Here is a 14972-nt window from a genome sequence, read left to right on the forward strand (position 1 = left end):
CCGGCGCCGGTGTGATGGCAGCCCATCTTTGTTTGCTACCCACACGCCCTCGGCCCCTTTGGCTGGTCTTGCACAGATGGGTGGGAGTCTGCAGCGGAATCCGCTCCGATCGCGGACGCATTGAAATGTTTGAGTCTGTATTGCGGACGGTCCGGACGGCTCGCCGTCAGACATGAGCAGTACAGATTTTTTTTAAAATGGTTGTTTTTCCCGCACCGTTGCTAGGCGACGACACGGGTACCCGCAACCTATCCGCAGTGTTAATTTCGAATAGGCCCTGGCTCCGACGGCTTCCATTGACTTCAGTGGAAGCGGTTTGGGCGGAATCCGCGCAAAAATAGAACATGTGATTTTATTTCCGCTAGCACAAATGTGAATCGCCATCGGCTCCTGCGAGCGGGCGCGCCAATGCTCTAGTCTTTTAATGGATTTAGAATATGCGGATCGTCCGTGCGTGTGATGATCGCGGATTCTGTAATCGAAGTTGTGCGAGGCCAACACTAGGCCGTTCTCACACAATTTTAGTTTCGGCGGCAGCTCCGCCTGCTTTGGCGCACCCCATTATTGTGATGGGTGATGAGGTGCGCTAAACGGACAAATCTAGAACAGAGTGCGCTCGAAAGTCACGGCGCTAGAAAAAGCCACGATCGAGCGCCTGTCTGCGCAGCCACATGAGTTCAGTGGGAGCGTTATACCGCAGCGGTCAAAATACTGCGCTAATGGCGGTAAAAAGCGCCCGTGTGGTGGAAGTATCTACCCCGGCGGTTGGGGGCACTATTTCACCTCACGCATCTGCCCGTCCAGGCACCCCCGGAATCTGCAGAATGATGGTGGTCAGCAGCATCTCCTCACAGCTGTGCAGGCTGAGCACACTCCATGAGGAGATGCGGTAACATGCCCCCTGAGGAGACGCACTTCTCACAAAGCTTTCCTAGTCACTGGAGGAGCGGCGGACAACACACCAACACCCTGAGGCGATGCCGGAGGCAGTGTCCAATAGTCCGTCTCCTCCAGTGCTGAGGGTCATCCCACCGCTGGCGGAGCCGCCGTTATTTATATAACCTCAGTGAGCGGCGGGAGCTCCGCCCACCAGGCCTGCCTCACACACATGCGGCCAGCGCCTCAGGATACTCGTCACGTGACCCGCGACGTGACGTCAGGATGCTCCGCCCCGGACGCGCTGGTTACCTTGGTAGTGTCCCAGAGCTGGAGAGCGCAGTGTGACCCGGGAGTGGGGAGGAGGACATGGAGGTGACTATATACCGCTGTGACCCGTATATATATATACCCCCCCCCCCTGTGTATACCAGTATATACTAGGCACTGTGTGTATATACATACCGCTGTGTACACTGTAAGCAGCAATATATGTGTACACACAGCTCATATACCGATGTGCATAGTGGTGTATGTGTATATATATATATACATATATATATATACACACACTGCCTATCAGTATATGAGGTTGTATATATGAGCAGTCCGGTGTTTTGGCGGATGGGACAGGATGAATCAGGGCTGCACGCCGCGCTGCGTTCTTTTGACCCTCTTTTTTTATCCAGATCTTCTGCACTGACTCTCTAAAGTTAATGAGAACGAGCCGCCCGATGCCTGGTACAACCCAGTGTGGGCACATCCAGAGTTTTTGCCAATTTGTTAAATGGATCTAGCAAAAAAACGAATAGATTCCGTTGGCGTCAGTTTTCTGGCGGTTGTTGTTTTTAACGGATCCGTATGTTTCATTTATTTAGCTCCAGTTTAACCCCTTAGTGACGAAGCCTGTTTCCGACCTAATAACCAACTAACTTTTCAGTTTTTTTCATCGGCGCAGGAGCCCTAACTTTTACATTTTCCCATCTGAGGGCCTGTTTTGTTTTTTGTTTTGTTTTTTGTTTTGTTGTTTTGTTTTTTGCGGTGGAAGTTGTAATTTCTAATGGCATTTTTTTGGGGTACATATAATGTATTATTTAACTTTTATGAATTTTATTTTTAGGGTGATTGGGAAGGGGGTTGGGGATTCAGCCATTTGGTTTCTGCATTTCATTTTTCTGGCGTTCAATGGGCACCATAAATAGTGTAATGGTGTTATTCTCTGGGTCCGCACGATCCCTGTGATACCGAGTTTATAAGGTTTTGAGTTTTTATTGTCTTGCTAATTTTGCACACAAAAAACTTTTTTTTTTAAACAATTGCTCTTGTGCTGCTGCATTCCAAGAGCGCTCACATCGTTATTTTGCCATCGAGAGAGCTCTGTCGGGGCTTGTTTTTTGCGGGATGAACTCTAGTTTTCATTTATCCAATTTTTGGGAACGTGTAACATTTTGATTGCTTTTTATTCCATTTTCCTCTAGAGGCAAGAGTAAGAAAATCTGCAATTCTGCCATGTTTGGTTTTTTTTTTTGGTTTTTTTTAAACGGCGTTCACTGTGCAGTATAAATTATATGTTAAATTAATTCTGCAGGCCAGTAGTTAAATACCTGCGGATGTCATTTTTCCCTGCAGGCGCGGGTCCAGTGTTCAGGAAAAAATCCAGACATGCTCCATTCAGGCGTGGGTCTCCCGTGGGGACGGCTCCTGCAGGCTTCTATTGAGGACTATGGAAGCCGTCCGGATCCGCAGGAGACCCGAGTCTGAATTAAACTCACCTGCTCCAGGCGATGCGGGCCTTCCTTCCTTCGCGGCCGGAAACTTCTTTCTTCGGCCCGGCAGATGTGCCCGGCGCATGCGCGCAGCACGCTGCCGCGTGCCGAGCACATCCGCCGGGCCAAAGAAACAAGATCCGGCCGCAAAGAAGGGAAGATACGCACGGACCGCTGCAGGTGAGTTTATTCTGATTTTCAGCCTCATGTCTGCGGGGCAGGAGGGACCCGCTCCGGATTCTCCATGGAGAATCTGTAGCGGGCCTGATTTTCCCCGTGGACATGAGGCCGTAGGGTGGCTTCACACGAGCGTGTTATGGTGCGTACATATATACGAACAAAAACACGCGTATATGTAGCTGCATGCAGTGTTTTCAATAGAGCCACGGTTGCTGTCGGCGGCCCCATTGAAGACAATGGTCTGCTGGCACCCCTGCGTTGTTTTTTTAAAAAATGGCTTTACATATAAGCCCTTCCCTAAAAAACAAGAATTTTAGTGTAAAAAAAACCCCACCAAAACTTACCTGTCCTCCGCTGCCGTGTCTCCCGCAAGGATGAAGAACACATCTGCCGCATGCGGCAGATGTTTCCTTCATCCTCGCTAGTAAAAAGAATTTCCTGCTGCTGCATCTGCCACATCTGTGACAGATACAGCAAAGGAATTCTTTAATTCCCTACTACAGCTTTCACACATGACAGCTGCGGTAGAGGATCCTGCTGCCGGTACCCTGTCATTGAATTGCAGGGAAGGGCTTTAAATATAAGCCCTTCCCTGAGAAACCAGTAAAAGTAGTGTAAAAAAAATAGTTACTCGCCTTCTTTCAGCTGCTGGGGCACAGCCGCGTCTTCTCGCTATCCCTGGCTCTGTGGTGCTGATCTATCAGCAGGCGGGGATTAAATCCCCGCCTGCTAAAAGAGCTGATTGTGATTGGCTGAGGTTCTCAGCCAATCACAGGCAGCTCTCGCCTGTCATTCATTCGGTAGGGAATTGACAAATTCCTTTGCTGTATCTGTCACAGATGTGGCAGGTGCAGCAGCAGTAAATTCTTTTTACTAGCGGGGATGAAGGAAACATCTGCTGCATGCGGCAGATATGTTCTGCATCCTCTTGGGGGACACGGCAGCGGTAGACAGGTAGGTTTTTTTTTTGTTTTTTTTCCAACTCTAAGGCCTCATGTCCACGGGGGAAAATCAGGCCCGCCGCGGATTCTATATGTAGAATTCACAGCAGGTCCCTGCTGCCCCGCGGACATGATGCCTAAAAATAAGAATAAACTCACCAGCTCCGGGCGATGCGTGTCTCCCCTTCTTTGCGGCCAGATCTTCTTTCTTTGGCCCAGCGGTTGTGCTCGGCACGCCGGCAGCGTGCCGCGCGCACGCGCCGGGCACATCCGCCGGGCTGAAGAAAGAAGATCCAGACACGAAGAAGGGAAGAACCGCATCGCCCGGAGCAGGTGAGTTTATTCTGGTACGGGTCTCACGCGGATCCGGACGGCTTCCATAGGGAGACCCGCACGAAAATAGAGCATGTCCATTTTTTTTTCTGCACACGCAATCCGTGCCTGATGGGAAAAATTACATCTGCAGGTATTTAACTACCTGCGGGTGTCCAATGCATCCCTATGGGGCGCGGATCCGCGTGCAGGAGAAACGCTGCAGATTTAAAGCGCGTGGACATGAGGCCTAAAATTCTTGTTTTTCAGGGAAGGGCTTATATGTAAAGCCCTTCCATGAAAAAGAATGCAGGAGACGGCAGACCACTGTCTTCAATGGAGTCGCCGGCAGCAGCCGCGGCTCAATTGAAAACAATGCGTGCATTCACTATGGTGCACGCATGTCCTATCTTTGCAGGCACACGCCTGTAAAGAACGGACATGTGCACACACCATAGGGAATGCATTGGGGCTAATAGACACAAACACGCTCGTGTGAAGCCACCCTTAAAGACCAAGTGCTGTAAATTTACAGCGATTGGTCCTGGGCTTTAATCCCACCCGATAGCAGAAATTCGGTGCAGGATTAAAGCCCTGTTCTGCAATCAAGCAGGAAGCAGGTCGGGTTCTCAGCTGTTAGTCACAGCTGAGAACCTGGAGGAGAAGAGAGAAATTGTTTTTACCCCCTTATGCCTTCTCCTTTCTCTAGTACACAGCTCTCAATGAGTGAAAGGGTTTCCTTCAATCCGTGACCCGTCGATCACCTGACTACCAGGTCCCCCTGTTACAGCAGAGCCGCAGGGTCCCAGCAGACCCCGATCAGCTCTGCCAGTGACTAATATGCCCACAGGGGATGTTTTTCCCTGTAACTGGGGCTCCTGTGGATGCTCCAGCTACAGTGGGAAAGTATAATAAATGTTAAAAAAAAAAGACTATGTGAATGACCCCCAGAGGTCTTACATGACGTCATGGGGGTCAGAGATGGTAAAGAAAATAGTTACAGGAATAAGTTTTAAAAAATTACAAAACGAAATAAAAACATATACCAGTACATAAAAAAGAAAATGACCCAAAGATGACGGCAACCAAAATTGTCGCCATATGCACATTGTAATCCGAAACCATACGTATTATATACCAAAACGTCCAAAACAAAATGAAGAACCCATTCCTATACTTAATTTTAGTATAAATACACTTAAAAAAAAAAATTATTCTAAATGTTTTAAAAAAAATCCCTTTATGTCATGGGAAAAAAAAGCAGCAAAAATAATTTTGGTAGCTGAAGGAAAAAGGGCAGTAAAACCACAACATGGGTAAAATCCCTAAAAAGCTTTAAAAAAAATGATTTTTTTAAAAACATTTATGGTTTTCCTTTTTTTTTTAAATTAGTATATTTACGCTAAAATAAAGTATAGGAATGGGTTTCTCATTTTGGAGGGTGTGAGAAGAGTAAGGGCCCTTCTAGACTGAATGATCTATCAAACAAGCAAAAGTGAATGATAATCATTCAGTCTAAACGTGCACCAAAGTCTGTACGATAATTGTGCACTATTTATTTGTCATCCCTTTTATGCAGGCATAATAATCCTCGTTGGCTAGTTCACATATTGTTCGATTTAAAAGCGCTCGTTCAGTCATTCTTATTCACTTATATGTAGTGAATGTGAAAGACTGAACGAGCCAACAATGTATCTGCTGTATAAATATATTGCCTGAGCGTACAACCTAGCGGTGATGGGCATTATTGTATCTTGACGCCACCAGAAGCTAGGGGTTTGACAGGAGGAACGCCCCTCTCACACCCCTAGCTCCCGATTGGCTCAAGAAGCAAAGGTCCTGGAAAGAGGTAGGAGCCAGGGATGCCAGTAACAGCGCGGGGGACCTGAAGCAGGAATCAACAGTGCTGCTGCAGGAGCAGTGGGACCCGGGGATGGCAGAGGGAGCCAAAGCGGGAGCCATCAGTGCGGGACATCAGCAGGCACATCACTGACAGCGCTCCTGCCGGCTTGGGCCGCAGGGGAGCGGTTGCGGGAGCAGACAGTGCCGGGGGGTGCCAGTCAGCAGTCAGGTATGGGAAAATCACTACACGCTGCTCTCTGCCTCCAGAGCTGTGCTGGGTGTGCAGCCAAGCACCTTGGGAAGGAACAGAGGTGAAGGGCTCCCCAGATTGCAACTGCAGCAAGAGCTTACTGGGCTGCAAGGACCTGCAGTCCATCCAGCTCTGCAGCCAATCAGGTACAGGGGGCGTCATTCCCCTGTCAATCTTGACTCCACCAGTTCTTCCTGGTGCCGTCTAGATACAAGAATACCGCAGTGATGTGCCTGAATTTTTTTTTTATTGTTGAGGATGGGGGGTGATTATGATTTGATTAAATATAATTGATTGGGGGTAATGATATGTTCTATGTATTGTGGCAACTTGTGGGTTTGCTAGCTCAGTGGATCGCCATTTTTCCTCCACCTCGATGGATGGCCGCACATTGGTAACTCGCTTCCAGGCCAGAAGTTTGGTAAAACGTAATAAATTTGTCCTTTATTTTGGCACATTAATAGACGGCATCATACAATCATCCAGACAACTCTATTAGGGCTACAATTCCCAGACCAACTGTGGATTTAAAGACCCGATGAGCCTCGTGTGGCGCAGTGTTAGGGCAGCAGAAATGCAGTCCTAAGCTCTCGCTCACAGCCTGAAGGTTGCAGTTTTCCATCCTTCCGAGGTCGGTAAAATGAGTACGCAGCTTGCTGGGGGGTAAAGATGGCTGGGGAAGGCAATGGCAAACCACTCCGCAAAAACAGTCTGCCAAGAAAACCTCACCATGTGACGTCACCCTAGGAGTCATTCATGACTCGGTGCTTGCATCGGGGGACTTTACCTTTTACCTTAAAGAGCTAAACTTGCAGTGCCCCAGGCGTATATGATCCTGTAAGTTCATGTCATTTTAACCCACAGTTGGACAGAAAACTGCAGACATTATATGGGCGCTAAAATGCACCATGTTGCAGTTCTGTTCTGCAGTGTTAAAGGGGTTGTCCCGCGCCGAAACGGGTTTTTTTCTTTTCAACCCCCGTTCGACGCGAGACAACCCCGATGCAGGGACGTACAGAAAGCTTACCGGAGCGCTTACCTTAATCCCCGCGCTCCGGTGACTTCTATACTTACCTGTGAAGATGGCCGCCGGAATCCTCTTCCTCCGTGGACCGCAGCTCTTCTGTGCGGTCCATTGCCGATTCCAGCCTCCTGATTGGCTGGAATCGGCACGTGACGGGGCGGAGCTACACGGAGCCTGCATTCTGCACGAGCGGCTCCATTGAAGAGAGCAGAAGACCCGGACTGTGCAAGCGCGGCTAATTTGGCCATCGGAGGGCGAAAATTAGTCGGCACCATGGAGACGAGGACGCCAGCAACGGAGCAGGTAAGTATAAAACTTTTTATAACTTCTGTATGGCTCATAATTAATGCACAATGTATATTACAAAGTGCATTAATATGGCCATACAGAAGTGTATAGACCCACTTGCTGCCGCGGGACAACCCCTTTAACAAAGTGGATGTTCACTCCTTATTTTCCACATTGAACAAGCTTCCCTTGTGTGGTTGACATAGTATCTTCACACAGGGGATATCTAACAGCTGGTATCCGCTCCTCGGGGACCTCGGACGGCGCTGTATGTATCACTGATGTATGTGTATCTGGTTGCACTCCTATGGGTACAGCTACAGCAAAGTAATGACAGGCAACATTATTTCCTCCTCTCCCTGTGTCTCAGGGCATAGACTGCTGATGAGTGAGCAGTGCTACATGTAGTTCGCACACAAGACAATAATTAGATGGGTAGATATCGTAGGAAAAATGATTTAACCCAAAGAAGCACACTTTAATCATCTCATTATCCATCAATCAGCATCTTCATAGTACCTTTTTTTTTTTCTTTTAAAGTATACTATCTTACCAATTTCTGATTTGGGCAAATGATGTCACTGTGAAAGTCTCATAGCTTCCGCTGATGTCATGTATGCAGCACTCGTGAACCTTTTACATAGGGACGTCAGCAATGGAGTCGAACCGGTTTCACATCTGCGTTGGATCGTCCGGCTGGAGGTTCCATCGCTGATCTGGGTGAAAATACTGGAGAAAAAGTGCTGCATGCAGCGCTTCTTCTTCTATCCGAAAGCTGGGCAGCTGAGCGGAAACTGAACAGACTTCATTATAGTCAACGGGGTCCATCCAGCTCTGTGCTGCCCAGAGACTGAACTGTTCGGCTGCGAGGATTCTGCTTCCCTAAGCGGAGCAGGAAAGCAGAATCCCCAACGCAGGTGTGAAACCTCCCTTAGGCCTCCCTCACACAGGCGTTTTTTTCAGTGTTTAGCACTGTGTTTTCATAGCTGCGCAAATGCTGTACAACGCTGCTATTCATGTCATTGTTATCAAGAGGCATGCCAGCGCTGCTGAAACCGCAGTAAACGCAGCGTTGAAAAAATGTGTTTTTTTGGAAACGCCTATGTGTGGGAGGCCAAACTCTGTGGGCCGTTCCCTTGATTGGCTGCAGCGTGCACCCCAACACAGTTATATAGTACATCTCCGACTGAATTTCTAGATCTACGGCATATGCTCAGTTGGATCGACGTACTACGCTGGAAGAAGCTGTGGAGAATGTATAATGAGAATGGCAGAAGGGTCGCCTATTGAGGTACTCCATTGCTGACGTGCCACCTCAAGAGTGCTATATACATGACCTCAGCAGACATTATGAGACTTTCATGGTGAGATCACGTGACTTGGGCTTTATTCCCACGAGCGTATATCGTCCGCTGTTTTCACGGCCGGACGATATACGCTACAATGTGAGCTGTAAAAACTTGTGAACGGGCACACAAATCTAACGTTTGTGCACCCGTTCAGATGGCATGGGCCCCGGCGCGTATACACCGAGGCTGCCATGCCGTTGAGCCTTTCTCTTTCGTCCCCCTCGCAGGCTCATCTCTTCTCTCCTCCCCATCAGCTGATTGCAATGGGAGGGGGCGGAGCTAAGTGTTGCCTTGTCCCAATCCTCCCATTGCTGGCCGCGGACAAGGGGTGGGAGTTTAGCCATACTGCTAAACTACCTCCCTTCTCCTGCCGCTGTCATTGGCTCCCATAGGAGGACGTATTCTGGCCCAAAAGATAGTTCCAGGGCTATCTTTTGGGCCCGGCGCTATATTTTCTGGAGGGGCACTTTTACGTCACGGGAATACGGCCATGTGATCTGATGCATTGGGATCCAATGCATCAGATCACAGAGCATATCGGCTGGCTGTGAAAGCGTCCGGCCGATATACGCTCATGGGAAAGAGGCCTTAGTCTGAAAACTAGAATATATCCGCAGCGCATTACAGTACAGACCGAGTGAATGAGCTTCCTGATCCGCAGCATAAAGTGAGCTGTGTTGCAGATTTTGTGGTTTTTATTTCCAGCTCTGTGTTGATATCCTTCTCTTCCTATTTCATGTATTTCCAGCTTGCAGTGAGAATGGAAGAGCGCTGACTGCCGCCTGACTACTTGTGGGATATTTCTTGTAGACAGCTGGCCGTCCCCAACATGGAGCTGCAGCTAAACCGTGTGGATTACTTGCAGGTATGGCTCCATAATCCTCGTTATCCTGTTGTCAGGGAGAAGTGTTGTGAAGCGGTGGGGGGGGGGTTCAGCCGTCCTCTTTATAATAATCTGCATTAAAATAGCTTAATCTGCAGATGGCCAAAGATCACAAGAACGATTAACTCTTTCAGACCCCCAAAATCAGAAACTAAATGTGTGGTTTGTGTCCTGCGTTAAGCAGAATATCTATAAATCGCTTAGACACATAAGTTTGTGTAATATATATGTTATACATACGGCTCATGCATTTAGCAAGGCCACATGTACAGACCCTTCATGATGGCAGACATGACTGTAAAGCAGCAATCAACTTCGCAGCAAGGGTTAACTCCGTTATACAGGAGAACTAATGGGCCTCGAGGATTCAGGCAATCACTGGCTGTGAAAAGTTAGGCATGAAGGCAATCTCAGCTCTGCTACATCTAATAGCAGTCCATTTAAAGCGGCTGCGTTTTATAAATATGCTGCAATATACAGTTATATATTGTCAACTTGACTGTTAGGATATAAAAGCCGCATGGCATTCCTTATTACTTTTGCATTTTTCTTTAGGTTGGGGTTACCGCTCAGAAAACTATGAGGTTGCTTCCAGCATCTGGACGAAGAGCAACTCAGAAGGTATTGAACTTTTTTTTCCCCAACAGTTTTTGAAAATTGGGTTTACTGTCCTCCAAATTTATTCTAATAAGTTCTGTAAAGGCCCTTTTACGCCAGCCGATGATCGCTCAAATGACAGTTTGAGTGTCAGCTTTGAGCGATCATCTTGCATAAACTATTAAGTAGCTACTCAGCTACTTAAGATCAATTAGGTGTGTAAATGAAGCCTTCACTGAATGCAGTTAATACCCCGAGGGCTCTTATCTGCGCTCAGATCCTTTGTTCTCCAGGGGGAAACAATGCTATCAGCACTCCCCATGGAGAACTGCTGATAAGAGTGAAGGACGATTTTTAGGTTGGACCTAATTTAACAATCAGCTAGCAGTGCCCGTAAAGCGCATGATGGGCGCGCGTTTAGACGCAACGATTATCGCTGAAATGATCGCCGATTAGCAATATATATATTGCTATATATAAGTTCCCATTAATGTCAATGTAATACCAAGTTTGGCCACTACAGGATGCACAGAGCGGTCTGCTTCCTGCAGAATTTAGTTTAGTAAATGAGTGCAAACAGCTGATTGGCTGGGGTCCATCGCTCAGGATCCCTGCTGATTACTGATGACCTATCAAAAGTTTACAGCTGAAAATCGCTTCAAAGGACCCATTTACCGCTGTTGGCAGAATGACTGCTCGGTCTATTTTCCTGAAACTAATTGTATGAAAATAGCTTTACCATACATTTTCCTAGGTGGTAATTGGAGATCAAGATGGCGTGGTTACATGCTTTGGTATCAAGAAGAGTGAAGCGGTGGTAAGGATTTTGTGGTACCTCTTAGGACAAGTATAAGTTATGCTCCTGGACTTAAGTTGTAATTTGTGATGTGTATTCTGCTTTTGCTTCTAGCCGGTTTTTAAGACCTTGCCGGGCCAGAAGATCTCAAGGTTGGAACTTGGAGGAGCTATTGGCACAGTTCAAGAAAAGATATTTGTGGCATCTGGATCTGAAGTTCGGGGCTTTACAAAAAGAGGAAAGCAGTTTCTGTCATTTGAAACTAATCTGACAGAAAGCATCAGGGCCATGTAAGCAGCGATATTTGCTACTGTGGTATTGCACAATTGTATTTTATTGGCACTAACTTTCTGTTAAATATTCATTCTTTCTTTATGTGTGAGGTTAAAGACACTAAACACTTGGGAAATGAAAACACATAACTTTACTTTTAGGAGTCATCTCATCTCATGTGTTTTTTTTTTTTGTTTTTTTTTTATTTGCTGCTTTTATAAGTAAAGGTGGCCATACACCTCAGAGCACAGATGTCAAACACAAGGCCCATGGGCCAATTCTGTCCCGCCGCCTTATTTTATGTGGCCCGCCAAGATACACCAGGGTCGAAGCAGAATCCGGCTGCTCCGACCCATGTGTAGCGGACGACACTTGTAATTGCAGGAGCAGCTCTCATTGAAATCTATGGGAGTTGTGCCTGCAATTACAAGCGCCGCTCCCATTGACTTTGCTCAGCCATGATAGATAGACATGCTTGGTATATAAACTATTTTTTGATGTACTTGGAAAAGAGTGTATTTGTAGTATAGTTTGCCAGTGAGCACCTTTTTTCCAGTGTACAATCAAGTTTTCTTTTGATCAAATTGGACCTCAGGAATGTAGACAGCCCAAAGCATTTTTGATCACTTTGCAAATCAGTGAAGAGTGAATCAATCAGCCATACTTTTTTTAAATTATTTTTTTGCTTGAATACTTTGTTAGATTTTTTTTTTTTTATAAAACCTTTTTACACTAAACAGACAAAAAAAAACATCACCCCTTTCAATCTCCTTTTTGACCCAGACAATGCAATTGTTCTTAGCTTACATCAATTAAGTTCAGCCATAGCAACCAAAATAGTCTCCATCATTGTTTTCTACATGCGAGAAAAGATAGGCTTTGCCTTATCTTTCTGCTTGCTGGTCTCCTTGTTAAATGTGATTGGTCAGTACAGCAAGCAGTAAGGCCTTTGTCACGTGAGCGTATTTGCGTAGTGTTTTACGTGTGCAATACACAGTGAATAGAACCCATTGATTTCAATGGTTTTGTTCACATAAACTTTTTTTCCTTGCGTATTTAGTTTGCACAAAAAAAATATGCAGCGTGCTCTATTTGCCTGCATAGCATAGGAAAATAGCACATAGCAAAGTGATTAACTCAATTGCTTATTTGAATTAATGGGAGCATGCTTGCACAATTTCTTACATGTGCAGATGCTCACGACATGTGTGCAAAAGTACAATAAAACACGCATGCAGGTGCACAAATATGAATGCGTTAGTAAATGCGCTTGCGCCCGTATTACATCATCCTAACTTTCGATGACGTAGCTAAGATGTGGTCCCTACTTTCCTAGGCACGTATCGGGATCTGATCTTTTCTTATGTGCGAGTTACATCTATAACCATTACTGCGACTGCAAAGATCAACACTACTACCTCTCTGGGGATAAAATCAGCGATGTGCTTTGTCTACCAGTGGAAAAGTTGGAAAAGATAACTCCCATACTGGCGTGCCAAGACAGAGTGCTCCGGATATTAGAGGTGGGATGATGTTACACATCTAATAAACTAGATTAGACTGACAGGTTGACTTGATTTGCATGTTGGATGGATATTATAGAAAAAAGGCCTTTTAATAAATTTCACTTGTTCTTAGAACTATTGCTATGGAAAACTAATCATGCAGTGTTTTATGTTGGGGTTTACACATTGGAGACAACGTGTAAAACTGTAACAAAGCTGACATGACTTTAAATCTAGGCTGGGCAATTTTTGCCAAAAATTATATATTTTTTTTTTAACTTATGGATGATTCTTGATTTTCTTCTTTTGCTAAATGAACTAAACAAGTAGCCATATGAGTCCTTTTTTTGCCTTTTTTTTTTTGGAGGATGGGTTTTACTTTTTATGACAGTACTTTTAATAATGCATTGTTTATCTTACTAAATTTGTTTGAGAGGGGAAGCAGAAGTACTGCCACTGTGACAGTTCCCTGCTCTCGGGCTACTCGTACTAGCAGGGAGCAGGGAGGTTTTAAATTTCCCGGGCCTTTCAGCCCTCTGGGCATGCGTGTGACGTGATGACGCGGAGGACAGGGGTGAGTATCCTTAGCTCCCCTTATGGATCTGATCCGTAAGGGGAGCTGAAACTTTTTCTTTTATTTACTTTGTATTGACTCTCTAACGCTATCGCGTGACCAGGGGGTCCTATGGCTGCTGTAAGAAATGAACCAAGTGTGTTCTAGTCTGCTAGTCCACTCCCTTTAACCTTCAAAATTCCCCTGCAGTTCTAGCAAGATTAGTAGTAATGTCATGGTGGTAGGGAAGGAAAAGAAACTTCCTGCAATGCCTGGCTATGGGGTGGGCAGTAAGTAGAGGTGCCTTCTCAAAGATTGGATACAGCTTCTAGTAAATTCGCCCAAATTGTGTCCTATTTATATTCAGCATAAACAGCGTCCTAACACTGACAGGACACAGCAAGTTGCACCCGCCATCTTAAGTCAAATTTTGCGATTCTGTGTAAAAACAGAATTGCAGAGCTCCATAGGGGCAAATTAAGCGCATTAATTCAATTACTTGCTCAGCCCTATTTAAATCTTTATACTTTTGACTATTATATGTTTACTTACAAAGGAAGCAAAGTTTAACTTGACACTTAACATATTAAATAAACTGTGATTGATTTCAGCAAGAGAAACCAAGTAATCTTGTAAGATAGGATACCTTTTAATGGCTAACAAAAATATGATGTTATAGCGAGGTTTCCAACCTACGCAGGGATCTTCTTCAGGCATAATGGAACAAATCTTACTACCTACTATCCTTTTTTGTTTTACCTAGCGTTAAATAAACTGGCACAGAATTTATTCTTTCCTTTCAATAGCTTTTCAGTGGTGTTTGTAAAGATAAGATATCTTTCTGCAACAAGTTTTAGCATTGGGTTACATTGTGCTACATTTGTACCTCTGCTTCTTGATTTTTAGTATTCAAGTTTATTTATTTTTAAGGGTTCTGATCTAGTATATGACGTTGAAGTTCCTGGTCCACCTTCTGTCCTGGCCTTGAATGACGGTGATGGAGGTCAGTATTAAATTTAGGTTTTGATGTATTAAGTCCTAATTATGTTTTTTGTTATGTATACATGATGATATTCCATTGTAGTAGAAATTAGCAGGATAGTGCTCGGGAGCTGCTACTTAGCTTCTTCAAAAGTCTAATATTCATCCTATAAAAGGGGGGTGTTCCCAACTTGAACCCTTATGTTGCATCCATTGGACATGCTATGTAGAGTACCTGTGTAGAGTACGGGAAGTCAACTGACCTCTGCAGCTGCCTCATTAATATGTGGAATGTGGTCAACTACTATTGGTCCTGATTGGACACAGCAGCCTTTACCTAAACCAGAGGGGAGGAGCTATAGAGCAGCTGAAAGCAGAGACCAGAGAGCACTCCAGGGAGTGGGTCCGCCTGCTGGGCACTTGTGGCAGTGACGCAAGCAAAGATTAAAGTTTGTTTTTTTTCCAATGATGCTGCCACTAACATCATCATCATAGGTATGTTTACAAAAAATATTCCCTGCCCCTATCTAGCACTGTCAGCAGTTTTGCATCACTA

At 45.5% G+C, this 14972-nt stretch overlaps 1 protein-coding gene across 1 annotated transcript in view; it reads left to right on the forward strand.

The window, feature by feature from the left end:
• Positions 1-1167: 1167 nt before the first annotated feature.
• The window catches only part of BBS7 (Bardet-Biedl syndrome 7), a 34347-nt gene continuing 20542 nt past the window's right edge, over positions 1168-14972 (forward strand). The window contains exons 1-7 of the mRNA XM_066573800.1: positions 1168-1251; positions 9577-9693; positions 10267-10332; positions 11063-11125; positions 11219-11394; positions 12714-12900; positions 14366-14438. Of these exons, the coding sequence (XP_066429897.1) occupies positions 9658-9693; positions 10267-10332; positions 11063-11125; positions 11219-11394; positions 12714-12900; positions 14366-14438 (601 nt within the window). The 5' untranslated portion in view covers positions 1168-1251; positions 9577-9657. The remainder of the gene's footprint in view (positions 1252-9576; positions 9694-10266; positions 10333-11062; positions 11126-11218; positions 11395-12713; positions 12901-14365; positions 14439-14972) is intronic.

This window comes from Eleutherodactylus coqui, chromosome 7, assembly GCF_035609145.1.
Source record: "Eleutherodactylus coqui strain aEleCoq1 chromosome 7, aEleCoq1.hap1, whole genome shotgun sequence".
NCBI classification, from domain to species: domain Eukaryota; kingdom Metazoa; phylum Chordata; class Amphibia; order Anura; family Eleutherodactylidae; genus Eleutherodactylus; species Eleutherodactylus coqui.